General features: G+C 32.2%; 3 protein-coding genes across 5 annotated transcripts in view; all 3 read left to right on the top strand.

The window, feature by feature from the left end:
* LOC144834499 (WD repeat and SOCS box-containing protein 1-like) overlaps positions 1 to 24,619 on the top strand; it is a 215,216-nt gene that overhangs the window by 127,362 nt on the left and 63,235 nt on the right. The window lies entirely within an intron of this gene.
* Positions 1 to 24,619, top strand: part of LOC144835601 (uncharacterized) — a 122,449-nt gene that overhangs the window by 46,320 nt on the left and 51,510 nt on the right. The gene's annotated exons all lie outside the window — the stretch shown is intronic.
* LOC144834498 (P2X purinoceptor 4-like) overlaps positions 4,796 to 24,619 on the top strand; it is a 45,776-nt gene continuing 25,952 nt past the window's right edge. For all 3 annotated transcript variants that reach the window (XM_078689322.1, XM_078689324.1, XM_078689321.1), the window contains exons 1-2: positions 4,796 to 5,414; positions 23,124 to 23,307. In XM_078689322.1, the coding sequence (XP_078545448.1) occupies positions 5,251 to 5,414; positions 23,124 to 23,307 (348 nt within the window). In that variant the 5' untranslated portion in view covers positions 4,796 to 5,250. The remainder of the gene's footprint in view (positions 5,415 to 23,123; positions 23,308 to 24,619) is intronic.

Raw genomic sequence — 24,619 nt, 5'->3', positions numbered from 1 at the left:
GTACCATGATTTTTGTAAACCGGCGTCAACTTTGTCGACAAAGTCGAAATGTGTTTAGTAAAGCGTGGTTCTCACTAGCGACGCAACACAAGGACGTAACGCAACGCAATCGAATTGACTAATCACAAGCGATGGCTTATTCGCTTGTGATTGCTAACTGTCTATAACTTCGCTTGTCATTGGTTAAAACGCTTGCGTTGCGTTTACGTCCTTGCGTTAAGTTCTAGTGGGAACCAAGCTTAATTGAGCAGTGTTGAATTGGCACGTGGATATAATATGATTCGTTATGATAATTGTTCGTGTCATGCTAGACGACACATAACAACTCAAGATCAATTAATGGTTTCTATATAAGGTGGCCACCTCATTCAGCCAATCAATTAACCTTTCGGCAAACTTAGCTAGATTAAGCATTAGACCGATGGTTCAAAGAGCGCAATAGTCGCAAAAAATGAGCTTTAAAGAGCAGTAAGTGCGCCTTTAGCGACAGTTTAGCGTTTGAATATGCTTTGTCTGTGCCATCGACTAAATAAAAAGTCACATGCTACATATCCAGAATGGCATTTATCGATATCTTTTCTTAAGGTTAAGAAGTGCTTAAATTTAAAAAGGCTGTATCTATCAAACCAGTCCTTATTTATGGACTACGTAATCTAAATAAAAGTCTATCAAACTATAATGTGACAAACAAAATATGATGTACCCATAATAGACACGATGACGTCATATCACTACTACATTTGGGCACATTACACTTTTTCTTGCCAAACTAGTTTTGCAATATTCAATATTGCATATAAAAAAAGCGTGGTTTCAAAATCGATTCAAATTTAAGTTTTAATTTTATATATGAAGATGTATCATTTTAACTAATCAGTCTAGACATCGCTGGTAATAGCTAAATTACTTTGGTTGTGTCTACTCTGGTACGCGTCCTTGCGTTTTTTGTTCTTAATTAATGACGGTTGCCTCACTATATATAACGTTTCAAGTAATTAGGATTTAAATGTATAGTTACTAAATTTTATAATTATATAACCTTGAATTAGTGCGTATAAATATTGACATTGTATTGTCTGGAACGTTTAGTCTAGACAATATTCAATGTTGCTGGTTTAGTATAGATAAAGCATCATTCTCTACAATATCATTAAAGTTAATGTTGATTAATTGTATATTAAAAAAAAACACAATAACAGAACGAACAATGTTAAGAAATCAGGTCACTCACTCGCATGTTAAATTTTTAACTTAGATAACACGGCCGCGTTTCCTATACATTAATCAATATAACGATCTAGTGCCTTAGCCAGGACTTTAAATTGTATACATTCTATTTACCTATAAATGCAATGAATCAATTGCTTTTTCATAATCCAGATATAATGGTTGAGGGGAAATCAATCATATGGTTGAAAACACAAACTCGTCTACATACGAGTGAACGTATTATACTCATTTTTCTTTCATTTTGACGCGTTTAAAAGTCATCACACGCAAGTCGTAATTTTTTTCACCAAGATGGCGCGTAAAAAATCCTAGATTAATATCATAATGTCAAATTTAATAATAAGTTCACGCGTGTAAACGAGTTAACGCATTATATATAAATTTCACAACTGCAAGTATAGAAAAATTCAAATTAACATTTAAAACTGTTGAAAAAAATTATGTTATATAAATTTATCAAAAGAAAAAAATTATCCTAATAATTTACGTTATTCGTAACGTTACTATACATACTTTGTGAAATTAAGCTGCTGCTATCCGAATAACAACATTGCGTGTTTTAAAAGTATTATACATGTGATGTAAAAGGTTACAGCAAGGCAATCTAACAACAGGATGATACCGCTATGGAGTTCAAAGGGTTTATCTGTGGCTGCGACATGACAGTTACACGCCCATTAACAGACACTGCACGTCGAGGAGAATGTGTACATAGTACAGTACTGTTGGTATTTGTCGCAGCCAGATATAAAGGACTGTTACGAGTTCCTATCTTGGCAAGGCAAGCTCAGTGTTCTGCAGTCACATTTTTTCACTATAGGCTAGTATTAATAGTAGAGCTCAACGTTACGAAAATCACAATTTGGCAAACTTCTTTAGATTCACATTCCCCGCCCCCCTCACCGTGTTTAGCCTCGTGATATGTTTTACCAATCATTTGTTATACTACTAATACTACAAATAAGTAATTGGAATGCTTAGCTCTTCTGAACTGATTTCAATTTTTAAAATAAAAGCTACGATAAAAAATTATTATTTTTTATAATGATTAACAGGACACTTTCTCGTGAAACAAAATGAAACGAGTGCCAATATGGTGTAACACTACGACCAATCCCATATTCTGACACTCCTATTCAAGGGCAACCGATATTGAGGACACTTTGTTGCGTCCCGAAAGTGTCCGCTAGGGATTCTATGGTATATATTTTGACATTTACAATTACGTATTCAAATGTAACCGGTTATAACGTGTCTAATTTCAGTTTTGTTATATGCTATTTATAGTTGTAAATTAACTGAAAGTCCTATAAAAAATATTTTTTTTTATATAGGCCATATAACAAGAACAAAATCCCCAATTTAATTATTTTATAACAAATGAACGAAGGCTCTTACCGAACAAACTAAATGGAACGTAAGCGTAAAGTTTCGATTGTAGAAATAGATGGCGCCATAACTAATTTGCATACTTGCAATGCAACAGAGCTAGAAACGATAGAGGGCGGTAAGTTTCAAAACAATACTGATGCAATTAGCCATACGGTATGAAATTACCTTCCCTAATACTTTAACGTGAATTATGATACCTTTTATAGTTATACACAATTCACAAAACACCTTTGAGTATAGTTTTTACAATCACTGTTTTTAATATGAAAATACCGAGAGTATTCGATAAGAGATCGATAACAAACCGACAATAAATCATTAGAAAATAATACAGGAAATAGAAACATCTGCACACAGCGCAGCTGATCGAATAATAGAGGACGACAAACGAGTGAGGTTTATCTGATATTCGATTTGTTTTAAATGTTCATAACAACAAATATTTATCACCCACCTGACGAACGACGGAAGTACGTAGTACTTGTCCCTCTTGTTTCCAAACGGCTTTTAAAATCCAAACAAAGTGCTTTTGTTTAATGCGTCTCCCGTTATAATGTATAATCCAAATGGCAAAAAAATGTTAAAAGCACACGCGGACTACACATACTGAGGAATGTATCTCAGACAAACAATTTTCGTCCCTAGAATGTATCCAAATTAGTCTCCAGGTGGCATTTTTCACAGTACAAACCCGCTCGTGGATAAAGTGTGTGTAAAATAATGTTGTCCTAGCGCCCCCTATGTGTGTGATTATCAGCCCATAGCCTACAGGACAGACAGTAGATTTCAACTTCTCCCTTATTTCACATTACATGTCTATCATTTACTGTGTATTAGATATTCTTTGACTGGAATTAAAATGATCGAATTTAACGAAACTTATGGATACAGATTCAATTGGAATCATTATAGTACATTATAGACTACACTTAATGTACCCTGACATACAATATTTTAACGTATGTTTAAAAGATGTATTGTCCCCCAAAAACATAAAAAATGAAGATTGATAAAAAGACTTTAAGTAGGCCATTTCGCAGTTTTAATAAAGGTAATCACTTCCGTAGAAAAAAAACTAAAAAAAAAAAGGTTTTCATTTGTAAAAAGACAAAATAAACGATTAAGTTCAACAAAGACTTCCAGTCAATATAATATTTTTTTTGCTTTAAATGCAGATTTTTTTTCAAGTAAATTATTTTGTTTTCGGATCCAATTTTTGGTCAAAGTGAATAACTATTATGTGAGATTAAAATGGCACATTCAACAAAAACAGGGGGTCAATTACCTTTACGTTAATGACGTCATAGCTCAAGCAAACTTACTTAAATGTACAAGTACGTAGAAGTTTGTAGTATATATATAGGCAACAAACTGGATTGAAATTGTAAAAAAAAACATCTTGCTCGAAGAACAATAGTGACAAGAACTTCAAATAAAAAAGGAGTATAATATCGGTTCACGATTGGTTCACATTTATTTAGCAATATGTATTTACATTGTTATATACAATATTGCAGGGATCTTACAGAGAAAAGTTTATTTTCTGTAGTCGTAAGACCCTTTGAAAAAAAGATATATATCACAGAGAAAATCATGAAATAAAGTTTCATACAATACACACTGGAAAAGAAATGTGAAAAATCTAAAATGTCCACAGAGATTACTTATTTATATATATACAGAGAAAAATATAAGAAAATATGGAAAAAAATGAAGAAATAACGTCACACATTATAAAAAGGACTCCAAATACCATAATTTTAATAATAAAACACTATTGCTGAATTTCAGATAAGATCAGTGTCAGGGATGGCGATCCCACTGGGCCGAATTATTCACACATTACCATACACGTAGCATGATAGGTTACTTATCGTTTCCCAGGAGCCTTACCACTGAACTATCATACTTGTTTTGCTATAAACAACAACGTCTGTCTAATAACTGACGTAGATGACTATTAATTAGTAAATAATAACAACACGTAGAGAATGGTTAATACATGATAAAGACGATACATCAAGGACAAATATCTAATTGTGATGTTTAAATTTTATCCATTTTAGAACAGTATAGCGCCCCCTATAGTCAAGACGGTACATAAACTAATCAAGTCTTTTCACTGCTGAAATCTAAACTACGCATTACGTTCATTTCGGATGAGCACAAGACTTATAGAAAGTGTCTATGCAAGTATATCCATTTCCAGCACTAGTTTTCCAAAGTAAAACAAAAAACTAAAGTATCTTAAGCTATTGAATTTAAAACACAGCCATGTGAATCGACGACGGTGGACCCGACTTTGGACGACGACGTTCGGCGATAAATATCAGTAATTTATTAAATCTCTGAAGGAATAAAACCGGCATTTATAAGTTCTACAGTAGGATTATTGTGCCGATCGCCGAAACTTTTAATCATGCAATGTACTTCACTTTCTATGGAACTCTAGTTGTCATACCTTCCAGGATCGTTGGTGCTCCTTTACGAATTTTAGAGATTTCTAAAATTGGAACAAATTCGGGTGATTATTGCGTTTTCACTTGTGTGACCACGTGTATATAAATCGTTGTATGTTATCTGTTGAGTGTTTTAACAGAAGATCTTTTTATAAAGGAAGCTATCATTATGTCGTCATTTAAGAGATTCCACACTGCTGCCTCTATTTGGGGGAGAACTACATTAGACTCGTTCTTGGAGTATGACACCCCTAAGATGGTTCATATTAACAGTTGGAAGGCCGGTGCAACTAATAGACTTATACAGTTGTTGATTATCACATATGTAGTCGGGTAAGCTATATAACATTAATTATTAATATAAACAAACATAATACGTGTCTTTACATACCGTCACACGGACGAACCATGTCAATGAATATGTAGGCCTACTCTTGTACGTTTTTGATTATTTTGTATATTTTTTTTATTTTTGTGCAGACCTAGGATAGACAATTAATTCTTAATGTACATATTGGTATATTCATGACGTCCATGTAACGTGGGGGAAGTGTAGCCTACTACCGTAGGTCTACACAAAACTATCATTTAATATATAATTTCCATAACACATGCCAATGCATTTTAAGTACCCTTTTGTGGTCGTTGTATACAATCATCTAACCCAGTTCCATAAACTTGTTTGTATATTAATATTAATACCATATTTTTAATTAAATCAAGAAATATAATGATGTACAATTACGACAGTACGTCTCTGATCTACAATATGTCAACAGATATATATATATATATATGACATGAATGTTAAAGAGTCGTTAATGTTAACGCCGAGAATGTTAAAGAGTCGTTATCCAATCGAGTTCGAACAATACCATGAAAGCCCCAGTGGTCTAATGGTTAGGACATCTGCATATCAAGCAGGCGGTCCGAGTTCGAGTCTCGGTTGGGGCGACTTTTTCTCATTCTCACAGATTTCCTCATCTTTATCGTTTCAAATTAATTAATTAAATTTCAGTATATCACCGGGCGGTTTAGAATTAATGTTCTTTGCCTCTTGTGTTTATATATATGACATGGGTTATATTAATTAGGCATAAAAAAACACGAGCGTAACTAAGCATGGCTACGCTGGCTTGCAGCATGATATCACTGTGGTCTTCCTACTGCCAATGAAAGTCTTTTGGGATGCAATAAGGGTGGTAATAATATAGAAATGTAACAATGTTGGTTATTTTCTATTAGACCTACTTAAGTAATGTATTATTACCGGAACTATTATATTAAACAGTGTGGTGTCAATAGGTATGTGCAATTATTAAAATAATATTTTTAGTTTAAATGTAGCGTATATTGCAATCAATCACTTATTGTACAACTTCTGAATAATTGATTCCTAAAATAAAACTTCAGATGAAATCCACAATGAATAAGAATATTAAATTAATTAAATAACTCCTGCAGATGTATAAATATATATTTCCAAGATAATTAGGACAATCGAATTCAACGAAAACAGGTACTGTATAATAATAAAAAAAAATTAATGATTATACGAATTCTAAAAATAGATTGATGAAATGTATAACATGTGGGCATTCGTTCCATTATTCGTAGCTTGATCAATATAAATTACTCTAATCTATCTGCTTAGATTTGCCATTGGAGTTATAGTTTTAAAATTCGCGATTATAATTCAATATTGTTATACATTATGTATAATTACATAATTAATGAATTGTCTGTACCTTGTGTATGTATCTACAGAATACAAATAATCACCGTAATTATGTTTTATTTCGGATACGGATAACGCGTTCAGTAATAGCAATACTTTGCGTTAAAGGGGTACTCCGGGTTTACAATAATAAGTGGGGTTATCAATGTTGTTGCAAAGTTGTATATGTTATAACAGACAATAGCAATTTTAAACGCGGAGGTACCCTTTAAGGGTAATCAGAATCCGAATCATAATCCGAGTTACAACCGACTTTCGTGTAATTCGTTAACTCCGATAACACTCCGATGTACGCCTAATAACAGAGGTTATTGTGTGACCATTTGAGCAGTGTTCACACGGTAGTTTAACGTGAATAGAACCGATTTAAGCTGATGTGAACCATATCCGAGTTACAACCGACGTTCGTGTAATTCCGATGAAACTCCGATGTACGCCTAATAACTCCGATGGTTTTCAGAGGTTATTTTGTTACCATTATTGAGCAGTGCATATAACTGATTTAAGCTGATCCCAATCATATCCGAGTTGCAAACAAATTCGTGTGATCCGGTAAGTCTTTTATACCTCCGTTATTAACTCCGATAATAATAATAGAGAGTAATGTTATATAACATGTTTGAACGCAAGTTAAGCCGATTGATTGAGTGTATTTAATCGTGACCGTGAAAACATAGATTTAAATCATAGGCAAAAATTAAATACATAATTCAATTTCTATTGATAGTTTTATGATAATTAGTCACTAAATCAGTGAAAATCTGTTAATACTACGTGTATTTTAAATGTAAAAGGTATTAATTGTGGAGCAATTAAAAAAAAAAATTAATGAATAAAAATATTCAATGGAGATGCCGTACTACATCAATACCTATTAAAATGCAAATTTTTAACTGTTTTCTCAGTAATTATAATTTTAAACTGAGATTTTCAGTGACTGGAGATTTACGTTCACTTATTTTGTAATAAAAAGTTTTATTGCCAAAATGATTTCACAGCAGATGCGAACGTTGAAATGTTTCAACCGAAGTGGAATTGTGCTTCTACTGATTCTTTGTACTGTATCTCCACATAGAATTATATGTCCAGTATCATAGGCAAAGTCTATAATACAGTGTCACACATGTACTACATGTGACGCCTGTATTAAGTTAAGTTTAAAGGTTAAACTTATGTTAAGGTATTAGATGCAATACATTATGAGACACTGTACCACCAAATTTGCCTTGTTAAAAAGCTGTATAAATTATACATGCAACACCGAGAATGATGTCATAGATATGAACAATTAAATGCTTCAACCAGCGTGGAGATGTTGTGGTTGTAATGGTGTTTGCTCAGGTGATGGTTCAAATCCTGTCTGATAGGCTAACCCCAGACTTATTCTCGCGACTGTCTGGGAAATAGGACCAACGGAATGAGTATTCAAAGGGAGGGGGATAAAAGGGGAGTCAAACCAGGGGGATTGGATACAAAGGGAGGGGCTAAAGGAGGGGGTAAATGGAAATGGCGGTGTGTACAGTTTGATGTGAAGGGATTACCATCAATTGAGTGATGGAGATTATTATTATATATTATTGCAGTAAAACAATAACAATACTGTCCTTCGCTAGATTATAGGGAGAATTTCATTTGTTGCAAATTACGTACTATAACGTCAATGTTAATTTCACTTACAGAATTCCCACTATGATGATAGAAAACAGGCAAACAAATATCACCATTCTAATATGATGTTTATATTCTATCTATCGAACAGTTTGATGAATATTAATTATTTTCATAAATTGTATGTTTTCAAAATATTCTGATAATGGTGATAATAAGTCATTAATATAAAATTAATAATAAATGTGACATTGAATATATTACGGTACAATGCACGTGTCCACGTGCCTTCATTGAAATGGACGTGTCTTGGTTACAATCCTTATTTCATTACAACATTAAACGCAACTGAATAATACAAGATACCCAAGGGAGTTGTAGGCGATATAAATATGACATTTACGTGTTTAAGTTATCACTTCTTATAATTTACAGTGGAGAAGTTCTATCGCGCTAACATCAAAACTCGTGCTACACCAAATTAAGAAATGACTTTACGATGAGCTTCAGCGAATTAATTCACTCGAATAATCTACTACCCAGTATAATAATCAAGTTCATATTACAAAAACTCGTTACAAATTCCATATTTATAGTACAAGAAAATTACAATACTTGCATTGTCAATTATTGTTGCTATGGTAAAGCTATAGTTATTACGGTAAATTTGATCCAGTTTGTCAGATACGCAAAGAATTTCATGTTTAGCAAACATGAGAATTTATCTTTACTGATTGGTTACTAGAAATTAAATTATAAATTAAATTTCACAGAATATAATGGCGCTCTGTATATATTGTTTTAAAAGACCTGGTTGAGCGTCATTTGTATTTCCATTGCCGCAATTGCAGTTTATAAAATTGCAAAAGTTTTCCTTTTCCTAAAGCTCTGTCTACACTATCAAACTTTATGTGACAAAAAAATGTGATGTGCCCATATATGGACATGATGATGTCATATCACTACCATATCTGGACATATCACTACCATATCTGGACATATCACTACCATATTTGGGCACATCACACTAATCTTGGGTAGACTATAATACATTGATGAAAACAAACACTGAACTTAACATCTCCATTTGAACACCTCAAATTCAGGAGACACCTTTATTAAGGGACAGGACATTGTCTTGTCCAGAAGGTGTACCCTTAATAAGGGTCTTACTGAAATATCAAGAATTACTTGTAAGCCATCATTTGCATTTGTATTGTTTCTCGTTAAACCAAGATCAGGAATTTTGAATATTTAGGTTTAGTATTGAAAATCCGAGGAGGGCCGATTGTTGAAGAGTATTTAATCATTATATATTACAGTATGAAAACAAAATACTGCAAAGTAAAACACCTACTTTGGAACATCCATATCCAGAGAACCGTTCTATTTAGGTGGTGACACCATTATTAAAACGAACGAGAGGTAATAATTAACACTTAACGGCCAATCCAAGTTCACTTTGATCAAAGAGGTGTTCCTTATAGGGTTCCTTCTAAACTTTCATCACAGACTAACTAACCTATATTGTGAATATTAGGCCTAATATTATATTGAAATTGATAATTGTTGAAAATAGCACGTATTTTTGCAGACTATTTAATAGACATACATTAACACACATTGGTTCTCAGACAGGTGCGCGCACATAAATGTATTCAGTAACGATTATAGTACTTTATTTAAGATAAATAATAATTCCACGTTGAGTTTGAATTGTAAAATAATTTTATGAATACTGGCGCCAAAATAATTGCCAATGTTCGATCTAGTAATCGTTGGAAAAACGACCTGATTTCCACTTGTCTGACCACAGAAAGAATTTAGGATAACGTTGGAAATAAAATACTGGTGTGAAATGTGATAAAATGTACTTATCTCTTTAAATATACATTTTATAAACTATATATATATATTCATTAAAATATTTCCTAACAAACGATTCAAACAGTATCAACTAAAGTCGAAGTAAGTCAGGTGTACAATGTAGTCGCCATGATTGTCTACGGTATCAGTACCGTACCAGTTGTTTAACGCTAATAGCTGGTCATACCAGGGAGTTGTTACAACTCCCTGGTCATACGTACCCCTCTACCGTTTCATTTTACAATCATTCGCGAAATGCCTCACGAAAATGTGAATTTCTAGTTTTTTATATCTTATCTTTTGTAATAGTTTTGCTATAGAATTCCGTATAAATACTTTACACGTTAAATAAAAAAAAACCATGACATTCATCTAAAAGTACTCAAAAAATTCGTGAGTTACAACTGTGGCACTAGGCAACGATTTGAACTCTGGACTTAGGGATTTGACGACAAGTCTGTTATTCTAACCCCTATTTCTCTCTGTAAAGTCATATATGCACGCGATATTCTATTTTTAATATAATTTTTTTCTTATTAATAAGCAGTTAAGGACGTACGCAAGTAGCATAAACAATCGAAACCTGGAAAGTAGGTCTATTCTTACATATAATTTGGTAGAAACGCTTCTTAAAAAAACGCGCCGGAAATTAACATTCTCGTTTAGGGATAAAAACAACACACGAAATATTAAGCCATCTCGGTTGTGTACATAGATCAATGTAAATTGAACCTTATTGTAATTTTTAAACTAAATAATTTATATTCCTCCAGGGGATGATAGAGAGGCATGGCAGTTAATTGGTGGATATATTAAATAATGTTGCATGGATGAAACACTTTCAACTAGTAACTTAAGCGTCTATGCACACGTTTTTCTTGTAATTTGATTTACTGCCCATCTATCTGTTTGGTAATCTAGCTATCTAAGCAGGTATTATTGTGAGTCTTCAACATTTTAGTATTGATGAATGTTGAAGCTTTGGCGACGACGGTATATAATAGGAAGCTTTCGATTTGCGACGACCGACGTCATGTAAATTCATTGTGCGCATGCGGGGAAGTTAGGATGTGCTTCAGTTTTAGTTGTTAGGTCCGGGCGACGACCGAGGACGCTTCTATTAACATGGATTTTCCACAGGTCTTCGCAAATCAAAAGCTTCGAAAACGATATATTCTAAAACTTTGTTCTCACTTGAAATGCGACATGTCATTCATTCATTCATCTTTATTTAAAGTTTCCGCGTACGTCCTTCCGTTGCATCCCAATAGGAACGGTTCCTGGTTGCGTGCCCTAAACTTTGTGGATTAACAAAAATCACGTAAACTTAAAGGTGCGCAGAAGTAAGATCGAGGACGTGATAAGAATATACGATAATCCATTGTTTTATGCAGAATAATTTCTGATTGCAAAACCGCGTTAGGTCCATCAAAATAAAGGGCTTAAGCATAGTCTATTCAAATCTTTCTTGTATAACTTCCACAGTGAAAATAATCCGTATAAAACGCTAAGTTCTACCACCGCCAGCAAACCAATTCGCTAATGTATTGTTAGTTATGAATAATACCAACTAATGACACTTCAAATGTGAGTAATATATAAATAAATCACACCTTAGGGGTATAAGTACTTTGCTTGATCACTCATTCTTACCGTGTACCACCGAGTATCACCGACCAAATTAAACATCGTATGCTCAGTCAATCCTTGATACTGCATCTATATTTGTACACAAATACTTTGATACAGCATCACATGTGATGCCTGCATCCTATGTCATAATATAACACTCAACTTAACCTTCGGTAATGTGCTATGATGTGACACTGTATTATACAATTTGCCTATGACAATAGAAATACAGTAAAAGAATCGAGTGGTCTGTTTTACCTAGTTTGAGAGAACCTTATTGTTATTATGTGTATCACGGAAAGCATAAGATAATCTATGATAATGTTTGCTAGTCTATTATTGTTAGAAGATTAATTGAGAATTGATACAAATTAGTAAATGCGTTAGGCCTAATAGTGTTATGATTGGAAATAAACTCGTCTGGTGCGCAATGTAACACAATAGGACAAAAGAAAAGATCGGTTGAGTATGTTGAAAGCGTCAGCGGTGTCAAGTGCATTTTAATCATATGTATGTTTAACTTTTCATGATTTTAGAATACTCAATGATCCCTGTATTAAAAATATATATATTTGTTTTTATATATTATTATATTATATATTACGGTATATAAAAGCAAACCCCCCAGAACAAAAATATATACTTTAGGGCCACGACACTTTTGGGCTTTACAGTAAATGATAAAGAAAATTGAACTCAATACAGGTTGTAGCAGATCGATTCTGCGTACTGTATCAATAATGTGTACAGTATCATAGGCAAATTCTTTGATACACTGCCACATATGTATCACATGCTATAAACCTAACTTTAAACATAATAAATAATGACACCTAATGTGACCCTGTATCACAGTTAACAAGATACTGGACAATCCTATATGTGGAGATACAATATAAGGAGAATCATTGGCCAATTTAGGAACCCTTAATTTTCAATTTTCATTTTCCTATAAATTCATAATATGCAGTAAACCTTTACAAGCGACAAAAAATACCATATTGAATATCATTCTGTATAATGTAATATGATAGTCTACGTGACCAAGTAATTAGAAGATAATTTAGACTTGATCATAATGTGAAATCGCATCCACACGAATGAACCAGTGCAGAATTATACTTTCAATAGTTAGGATTGAGGAAACAAATCTCGGGGGGAATATAATTGATATGGAGGCGAAGTTCACCTGAATGTGGCAACAGAAAAGCATTTATTACTTTATTTATAATAGTTTATAACATTATTGCTGGTAAAAATAGATTCCATACTTCTTACCGTACTTTCAAGGTTGCCTTAAAACAATGTGCAGCGGAATTGCGTTGTGAGCAATTTCAACATTTACTAGACATTTAAAGATACAGATAGGGTTGTTAAAGACAGTCCAATCCTAAATTGTGATTGTATTAATGGCGTTAGATTGTTTTAATTATGTCTCTATGAGATCATTGACTGTAGTATTATATGTTTTATTCCTTTTGAATCTCCGCTTCTATCGAGTCTAGATGCCGTCTGGGTAATTAGCGCGTTAACTCACTGTTGGATACGGGTTGAAATTTAAATTGAAAATATTTGAATTATTTATTAATTATTTACATATACAATTTTCCTTTAGTAACCAAAGGATAATAAGTCTAATAGTAGCAAACACTAATTCTGGAAGATTCAGCAGCAGCAACCACTACGCTTATCAAAGACCCGTCACACTACACTCACCTCGACTATTACCAATCCTATAACAAAAGAGCAGTCGCACAACAGTCCAGCACGACCACCACAACGACAAAGACCCAACCACCACTCATAACCAAATAGAAAACACGCCAAAACAACCAAGACTATAATCAGCCCTATAACACCCCCCACCCGCATCACAACATGACTACCCCCATCAAAAGACCGGTAACACCACAATAACCACCACCCCTAACAAAAAACCGGTATCACCACCACCACCCGTACCAAAAGACTAATACTGATAATGCAATGAATATTTTAAAAGAAACAATCAATCATTATTAAATTTGCGAAATTAAGTAAGGTTAAAGCACTACTAAATTACAGATTAATTTTAATCATCACCAATCTTGAAACCAAATTTGAATTACTTATGAGTTGAGTAAGATTGATGGCATCTCAAGAGGGAAAATATACAGTTTACACTATATGTGCAAAACATTATGTGGTGGAACGCTGTGTTTGTCAACCAATTATGATAATAATTACAGGAAATACATATTTATAAAACAAAAAAGAAAACACGTTAAGTATTATGAAATTAAGGCTCTATCAATAAAGTTTGCTCTGGTTGTTTGTGTTAAAAATTAATGTATGTTTTTAGTTATTCATGTTTTCTAAATATGGCAGTGGCACTATGTTAAACATGGTATACTTAGGTCAGGATTTGAACATCGGAATCTAGGATTTGTAAGCAAGAATGCTGAGACTTCCTTATCTTCTTATAAACATTATTTGAAAATGTATTTTCGAAGCCTTTATTTTTATATATCAAACGTAAGTATTTCATCATAACATTTAAGTTAGTCTGGGTTCCAGACGGAGTTTTGACTTAATATTAGTAAAAAGATAAATATTTTGACAAATATGGCGTTTCATACGTTTAATATTTGAGCTTGATATTTTAGGGTCATAAAAACATCGAAAAGCCTCGAAATAACTACAGACTTGGGGAAATTCTACATTTAAGTGACCAGACTCTAAATAAAACTACTACAGTATTTACAATAGAGATCTGGTCATCCAAGTCAGATAATATACTATTACTAAATGGTTGAATGCTCGATTCTGTACTAACAAGCGATATGGATGACGTATTGGCAATTACTACTATACTCATTAATTACGTATTAAAGAGATAAAAAATAAATAAACGATCTACGATACTTATTCGTTTTAATTATAAAAACAAGGACATTTAATTGTCAGTACTAATACAAGTAACCTTCTTCGGTAAGTTCACATCAAAGGCATACAAAATAAGGGTTAGATATGAAATCGGTTCAGTGCTTCGTGTTTATTAATAAAGAAATGACTCATTTAAGCATAATAAGCATTTAATTCCAATAGCCTCTATAATATAATTAACCGTCCCCTGAAACTCTACTAATTAATACCCCATTTACAGGCACATAATTTTTATATATAATATTTTATAAGAACACCTCGGCGGTTCATAATGTTACGACATACCTTAATTTGGATTTAAAAAATAAGTTAAACAACAATAGATCATGTAACTGCATCCGATTCATTTTATACCGTACTGTTCAGAAACATTTTCCAACTATTAAAAAAAACCATAATCTAAAGCTCTGTCTTTAACTCTGTAAAACTAGTTTGGAAAAAATGTGTAATGTGCCCAAATATGGTGTGATTACGTCATCGTGTCCATATAATATGGTCACATAACATTATTTTGTCACATAACGTTTGATGATGCAACTTTTTCGATATAAATTCAGTGATGTTGTAGTCGTTTGGTGTCTTGTTGACTAGTTAATGTGTCCATACAGTTTACTACGCTACTTATTTAAACTAATGAAATTACAGAACAATTGTTTGGTTTTCTAATCTAAAACAGTATACCTTGTTTGGTTCTACAAATGATCTGGTATAGAATCACTCATATGTATGGGGCGCCAAGTGCGCCTTATTGATTCAGATTTGTTTTTTTAAAATCGTGGCCATTAAGTAACATTACCACTAGACATTTTTAACGACTTTAAATCCATTTACAACCTCTACTTTTGATTTATTATTACATATTGTAATGTTATACTGACATGAACAAACGATCCATGCATAGGCCTAAGTCTATTTTCCAATCATTGATTGAGTAATATAATTTTGATTCAATCAAAAGTGAAATAACACAATTTAAATGTTATATTATTGTTGTCTGCTTCCCACAGACATCAAATATTTGTTTTTTTTAAATCACACTTTTGAGTTTTGACCACCAGCCATCTGGTAATATAATATCCCGTGTTTAAATGTCCCGTGTTTGCACTACAGTGTTATAATATGAAAATCAATTGCGTGACTCACAAACATCTTTTCAATATTACCATGTTCAATAGCAGTGTTAATATAATGTTTAACACGATCGTTAAATGGCGATAGGCGACATCATCTGGGCCCAAAAAAGTGTCCCTTTAATAAGAATGTCCCCTGAGTAGAGGTTTTTTATGATGTTAAAACATATTTTGTATTATATATATATACACACGAAAAGGTGTACCCTCAATACTATAGGGATGTCCCCTGAAAAAGGATGTTCCAAAGGAGGGGTTATACAATAAATAGTACGATTGTTGTGCGCATGCATGTTGTTGACACACTTTATGCATGTTGATTATCTACATTGAGTGTTTGTCTTACCAGGAAAAAAAATTGGCCTTACACAACTCTCTTAAAAATATATATATATATATATATATATGTTTGTGGAGTTGGATAGCCGAGTGGTTAGGACACTTGACTGTCATACAGAGAGACCTGGGTTCAATTCCCGACAACTCCCAGTCCACTCAGCTGTAACTGAGTACCTAGTTGAAATACTAGGGAGAAAAAAAGCGGCGTTGAAAGGAACTGGTCACCCTACCACATAATGCCGAGGCTTAGTACAATGAGCTCCTAACAGCTCATTCCCCTATGTTCAGAATGAACACGGGACTCACCAATGTTTATTATCGTCACTAGAACAACAATGCTCTTTGTTTGTCATTTTAATTAATTCTTTTGATATCACATATTTATCTGACCATGAATTACTTCAAAAATTACTGTGTTTACAATTTATGTATTGAACACCTGTTAAGATGGAAACAATTGATCGGATAAATTCAGATTATAATATAAATGCGCTTGATTCAGCAACCGTATTTCAATTTTAATTTTCTATTTAGTGAAAACACGTGTTGACATAGATAACTACATCCTATAATACATGGTGTTAAAAACAAATGTTTACGTAAATATGACGTATGATACCTACGTATCATCATTATAAACGTGTTATTAAATTAATGAAAGAAGTACAAAAACAGATGTTGTGGTCTTAATATATCATAGACAACTATCCACACAGTCGCCCTATTGGCATAATGTAATGAAAGTGTAGCTATACACAAGAAACTTAATGGTAAATTTAAGTGGTCGCTTGTTGGTACTGTATTTAGTCCAATATCATAATGGTTTAATGGTTTTCAATTTATATAGCGCAAAATACAAATAGTCTCTATGCGCTGTTAAGCACAAGTGTGAAATGAAAATATTGATGTAAAATAAACTTTCTTGATAACAGTATCACATGTGACAGCCTGGATCATAGACGCTAATCTAATCCTTTACCTAACTTTCCATGATACAGGTATCACATATGAAACACATGAAATGCTTTATTACAGAGTTTGCTTAAAACTGTGGAGATACAGCAATGAGGGTGCTTTATTAAGTAGGTTACAGAACCTTTGTGGCTGTCAGCACCCTATACCTGATTTAATAATTTAGAAAGTACACTGTACTGTTAGAGGGAGTTGATATCTGTTATACATGTTTAATTACACGTCTCACGGGACCTCGCATTAAACATAATAATAATGTTGTAGAAAACAACATGCAGTGTAATAATGCAAAATCATGTCTGTAAAATACAGCAAATGCACTACCCCTCCTTCGGACACACCTATTTATAGAACATCTTTGTTGGCTCCTAAAGGTGTCCTCTAAGCGATCTACTGGGAGTATTATAGGCCTAACAGGGTGTGTTGTTAGACTATAATTTAAACTGTTGGATAATTTACTGGGGGTGCCAATTATGCACTAGATGTTAAACATAAATTCAGTTCAGATTTTAAAAAAAACATAAACATAGCATTGTTTATTTTGTTAAGCATAATCAATAATATTTTCCCTATTTATTGATGTAAATTTACCAACACCATTTATTTACAAACTTACTTAATTTGTCAACCATTAACGATAAAATGTCTCCGTCACATAAATACATACAAGAAAAGTGCTAATTTTAGAACATGATGTCATTGTCGAGCATTAGTTCATCAACCCATAAAATGTAGGCCTATCTGTTGGGAATTAAACCTGTGATCTCTCAGTGTACAGGGCAAGTACCAGCAGCGTTAGGTAATAGTTTCCAACCCGTATTGAGCGCAACAGTTGCGGAACGGAACAGTGAGTGTTTCCATCTCCTGAACAGCGGCACTATTGTAAATCAAATGTCTTTTTCTTTGGTAGATTTTGGTGTTATGGATAGGAATATCCAAATGTTTGTACAGCACAACAAACAAAAGTTACAAAATGATTCTGTTTGTAAATATTTATTTAAAATGAGTATATTTGCTGTCTAGTTGGTTTGTAAATTAATGTACTGGTTGAAATCAATATCGGAGAAATTAAATGGTCGGCTTTCATTAAGTGACCAGTAGTTTAAGTTTGGAATAACATACACATCGGTTTAACTGTTGTTAGAATAAGGAGATTATTTAATGTTAGAGTAAAGGGATTCAATTAATGTTAGAAAAGGGGCTTATTAATGTTACAATAAAGGGATTAATAATGTTAGAGTAAAGGGATTATTAATGTTAGAGTGAAGGGATTATTAATGTTAGAGTAAAGGGATTATTAATGTTAGAAAAAAGGGGCTTATTAATGTTACAATAAATGGATAAATAATGTTAGAATAAGGGGATTGTTTATTGTTAAAATAAGGGATTAATAATGTTAGAATAAGGGGATTGTTTATTGTTAGAATAAGGGATTAATAATGTTAGAATAAGGGGATTGTTTATTGTTAAAATATGGGATTTTTCATGGTTAGCATAAGAGGAACATGTAAGTGGTAGGATTTACAATACAATTTCAGTAATACAAGAATTGTCAAATTATATCAAATTTTGAGTGAGACGGTTAGTGTAAAGGAAACATTTGAATTGTGAGGACAAGGGTATGGGAGGAGGGATGGTGCTTGTGGAGTAGTAATACATTACCGCAATATAACTTCCGTAATACTTAGCCAATTATTACAAATACACAGACAGAGGCACGATAAACAATTGTAACCTAAACATCTAATTTGAACCAAAACAAAATAATCTTTTCTTACATTAAATTTAAAGACTTGTAAATTGGCACCCTGATTAATTAGCAATACGGTAAAATCACTTTTTTTAAATACATGTTGATGAAAATAGATTAAAATTTGTAAGATAGTAAGGAGTTCTTAAAACGATGATTATGACATATTAAGTGTCAAAATATTGAATCTCAGCACAGCGAGGGTGTAATTAATTTGATGAAATATGCCTTGTATGTTTAGTGCCTGAATATTAAATAGCATCAAGAATATATAGAGTCATTATGATTCAACTCACGAGAATGAGTAAGTTTTATTGTTTCTGGATGGTTACGTGTGCATATTTTAACAAATAAATTATGTATTTTCATTAAAAAATAGTTTCGGGTCAATTTCGTTGTTTATTATTTTAAATCAGTTCAGAAATGTTGTTTTCTCTCTTGTAGAATACTACAACTTTGATTTAATTATGCACAGATATTACATCATTAAGTGTATCAATAGACCTACTTCATCTGTAATACCCCTCCTTTCTTCTATACTTTTATATCAATCCACTCCATACAGGTATGTGAAAAAGGAAAGTGTTTTCTGAAAGATTGACACTTTCTTATTAGCCGATTTACTTTTTCATTTAGCTTTTTGCTTATCAAGCCACATCATTGTCATTTTTTCAGTAATTTGCCTTTAAATGAATACTTTTAATACTTTTGAAGGCCCACTTTATTTAAACATTTTAAAATATAGACTTTTAACAAAACTAGGCCTACATATGAGAAATGAAACAACATTACAACAAAACAAATAACAATACAGATACAGATTCCTTTTATTATCTAATATAATGGAAATTACAGTGCTCATATCTTGGCTTGTTTTAAATAAAAATAAAGGAAAAAAACACATTCTTACATTTATAACACAGTTTTTTTTTTAATATCATAATTATTTTAAAATTTATGAATAATAATAATTGCAAATCAGTGCAAAGATTTATGGTCATTATAGTCCATGATTAAAAGATTAGCATTATTTTCGCACCCGGTATATGTTGAGACCTCTTTAATTATTTAATTACCAGAAGAAACTTTCAGATCGATATCAGCCTACGGATATTTTTGATAATGGCATCGACGCCCACTGGTACAGTCAGTTGTTATCAGAATAATAACTACAAAGCGTGTAATGTATTGTCGCAAATAACAAACTGTTTTTGAAATTCACCAGATTCTCATACGGTGTCATGTCTGACAACAAGACACTGCTTTATGCAAATGAGATAACATGTCCATCTATTAACATGTGTCACTGTTACAAGTCAAACACCTGTATTATTACCCTTAACCTAACCCTCTATAAATCTCTCACGTTTACAACGTTTGAAAAAATAAGAAAAAGAAATGTCAAACCAATATAACCAATATGAGAGAAGGGTTGCACGGTCATTTCGTGTGACTTTAGGCATGATCCCGTTCGAGACTCGGGTATAAAATTGCTAGGTCAGATTAAAACAACATCTTAAACATTAGGGTCCTAACTATCTTTGGAGCGACAGAGTAGCTGACATAAAACTAGAATTATTTTATTCTTTAATAATATTGATCTTAATTTTCAACAAGCATGAACAATACACCTTTCTGATGTAATTGTAATTCAGGACAGGTTAAACCGTTTGCTTACAGCACATTATATATTATATATTAACTTACAATGAAATTAAGTATTGCTAATAACAATGCACTTTTCTGACCATTTAATAGTAATAATAAGACCAATGAGGAATACTAATATCATAAACATTTCAGACAAAATATTAGGTATGTGTTATTATGTTTTAATACTAGCTAAAACAAAGCAAACAACTGATTATGTATGTAAGTGGAACAGGTTAGGTAAACTTGATGAAGTCTAGAGAGTGATCGCTTGTAAAGGTTGAAATTGAACATGCCTTTGAGCTTAAAGACTTAAAGAATTAAAGCAAAGGAAATGAAGCACTCCCAATTTTCTATTATCATGTGTGCTGTTATGTTAAAAGATGAAACGCCAACAGATTGTTAGAAGATCGAACAATTGTCTTTGAATCACAACAACTATGCTCTTTAAAATGGTTTTTTTTTAATTAGATTGTGTTACATGTGCCACTTGAAAATTCTTTATTTATTCGGCGTTCCTTCTTGAGTTAAGCCCTCTTCCATTTTTTGTATTTAAGCATATCTCTGTTTTTATTAATTTTTTTTTAAATTGAGAGATATTTTGTTTCATTGTTATACATTATGTTTTTTGTGGAAGAAATAAATAAATATTGATTTGATTTGAACTTACAACATTCTGTGTAAATATTAATAATATCGCATAATCATGTTATTGATGAAAATACTGTACAGCTGTAACACACAAGGTTGGTGAGAACCAATCATTACAATTGATTGAGGGCCTTATCCTAGTCAACCAGTTTTTCCAGCACTTGTTGTTCCTATCTTTTTAAGGGCTTTCTCGCTATACAAGTGCCAATTATTTATTCATTCGGCGTTTCTTCTTGAGTTTAGACCTCTTCCATTTTTTAAAAATAAATTCAATCGGAGTATGTTTTTATTAATTTATTTTTCTATATTGAGAGATATTTTGTTCAATTGTTATGCATTATGTTTGTTTTTTTTTTGTGGAAGAAATAAAATAAATATTGATTTGATTTGAACTTTCTGTGTAAATATTAATAATATCGCATACATGTACTGCTGTGACACACGTGCACACCTTGAATCTCCCACAACCAAGCTTCATATATCTGGTTGAGGGTCTTATCCTCAACCAGTTTTTCCGCACTTCTTATTTCTTTCTTTTTGTAAACGTGTTATTACATCTAGCTCAGTGTTTCGTACAAGATGTTCATTTACTATTACAAACAAAACTGCCCGTGATTAAAACCTTCAATATGTTTACGCATGGTTCCCACCAGGAAAGAAACGTAAGCAAGCGAATTGACCAATCAAAATCGATAGATTATTCAAAATGTCGCTTGTGATTGGTCAATTTGCTTGCATTGTGGCTTGCGTTGTAGTGTGGACCAAGCTTTATGGCTTGGATCCCAATCAACATTTATGGATTTTGTCATATTTTATCATAATATTGTACACATTATTATATTGATTTTTAACATTTTTAGTGAATATGGAGAAAATATTTTATTGGATTTGGTAAACATTAAAGATGTATTGTCCCTTGAAACACAAAAAAATGAAGGTCAAAATATTCTAAATTTAAATTGGCCATATCAAAGTAATATTAAAGTTATTCACTTTAAGTCGAAAATTCGAGCCAAAAACAACAATTTTACGTAATTAACAGCTAAATTAATTTGATTACATTTTGTCTGTAAAATCGTCGCGAGCGAAAGTAAACAAAGATTTCAAACCATGAGTATACATTATGCATGATGCTAATTAGGATTGTTTACAACTCGTCACGGTTGAGAAGGTGTTTTCAAACAGATCGCAAAGAAGTTTTATGATTATGCATACAGAGTAGCCAAATAAGCGCGTTGCATTATGAGATATGTTTTGATCGAAAACTTTGACTGAAAGTCAAAGTTATTTTTTTAACCAAAAAACGTCTGTATTTCAGTTAAATTATTTTTTTTTTCGACTAATTTTTGGTGGAAGTTAATAACTATACTTCAAAATGACCCACTTTTTTTCGAAATCTTTTTTTTTTTTTGGGAATTTGACAAAGGGACAATACATCTTTAACACATTGATCTTTGTAGGAAATCACACATATAGTCGTATAGAGAACAAAATAATATTTTAATATGTTTAGCTAAGGTAAAAATGAAAATAAGGTTTCCTCAGAATAGTTGCATCATGTTAAAATACAATAGAACCTCTATCAAATTAACAAGTGTCCTATTAAAAGTCTTTCCCATTATGGTTTGCCTGTGGTGGTAAAAAATATGTTGCCCTTTGTTCGTTTTACAGGAAAATGTCCACATAAAGTGTCTCGAACGAGGCGTTCTATACTGTTATTAAATATAGGTAAAGAATATTTTTTTAAAAACGTGACCAACATATTTCAATTTTTTCTGTAGTTATGTGATAGTTTGGAACCACGGATATCAAGATATTGAAATGGTAGAAGGCACTGCTACAGCAAAAGTTAAAGGAATATCTTTTACAAATATTACAAATGCTCCAGATTTAGCGATACCAATAGAGAAAACGGAACCATACAACCGAGTTTGGGATGTTTCTGATTATGTAATACCTCCACAGGTAATCGCAGCTTTTATTTTGGTTTATATAGTGTAGAGATTCTAATATAGATAATTACTAATATTAATTGGATACATTTAAGTTTAGCTATAGCACTGTTTGTCTATTCGTGGCTTTACAAAAGTAGTAAAATTAAGAAAGCATTGGAATTAATATTGAGGTTGTATTTTTGGGCGATAACTGACAAAAATAAAATAATTTGAGTTAATGACAAACTATTCTTACAGTCTGACAAAGGAACCGTTTAAAAGTTTAATGTCAGATCCCATTATTTCTAAATCAGTTTACGTAAAATCGTACGAGAAGTAAAATTTCTTTTATACAAAATACAAACTATACGCTACAAAAGATTATTTTGTGTTTTAGTGATAAAATAGTTATAGATTGACGGCCCCTTGATTGTAAGCATATGCTGTTTAGGGTTACCCTCATTAAATAAGGTTTAATAATAATAATAAAATTATAAAATAATCAAAGACGTTGCGATTCTTTGTAACAGAAACTAAATAATGTAGGCTATACTATTTTACCTGCAACGCTTTACAAAGGGTAAAGTGACAATATGTCTAATATTATAACACTAACTTTTAAAATAACGACTAAAATCTACTAAAATAGCCATTGAATATGGATTATTCGTTCATCGCAATGTGAATAATTCATTTATTGTTTGCAACGAACATGCATCATTCTATGACTTGTGAATTTTAAATTTAACTTTCTGACAAATGACATATTTGCTGATGCAAGTTGCGTATAACTTTAATTATTGCATATCTAAACATCACTAAGCAACTCATAAATTTACATAAATCTTAACAGCATTTGACCATAAGGTTCCACATTCTCCTAAGTTTCTAAAAACATGGAAAGGCGCACGTTATGCATGATTAATCACAAGCAATGCCTACACTCTAGTTGATCTACGCTTCATGATTTCAAATAGAGTCACGTTTAGTTCCTGCAAACATTTCTAAAACGTTCGCCACTTTCATATTAGCCGAAAGTGTACATTTATATATAACTGTAAAATATTACTTCATATTGGATATATAGTCTGCAAATTATTTGGCGCCATTCTGACAAGTCATCTTAGTCCTTTAACTTCCCCCTAAGTTAACAAAACGAACCACTTATGTTTTGAGGGATTAGTTCACCGGAATAACGAAGACAAAACTATTATTAATGACGAAAAGAAGTAGGAGCATTTCATTTTCTGAAATCACCGATTGCAAAAACGCTAAGTGACATTTAATACAATCGTATACGTATACAAAGCAATGATTTAATAATAAAAAAAAAATCTATAAAG

This window comes from Antedon bifida, chromosome 2, assembly GCF_963402885.1.
Source record: "Antedon bifida chromosome 2, ecAntBifi1.1, whole genome shotgun sequence".
Lineage (NCBI taxonomy): Eukaryota > Metazoa > Echinodermata > Crinoidea > Comatulida > Antedonidae > Antedon > Antedon bifida.
Note: the sequence above shows the minus strand (reverse complement) of the source record. Positions and strands in the feature narration are given on the sequence as shown.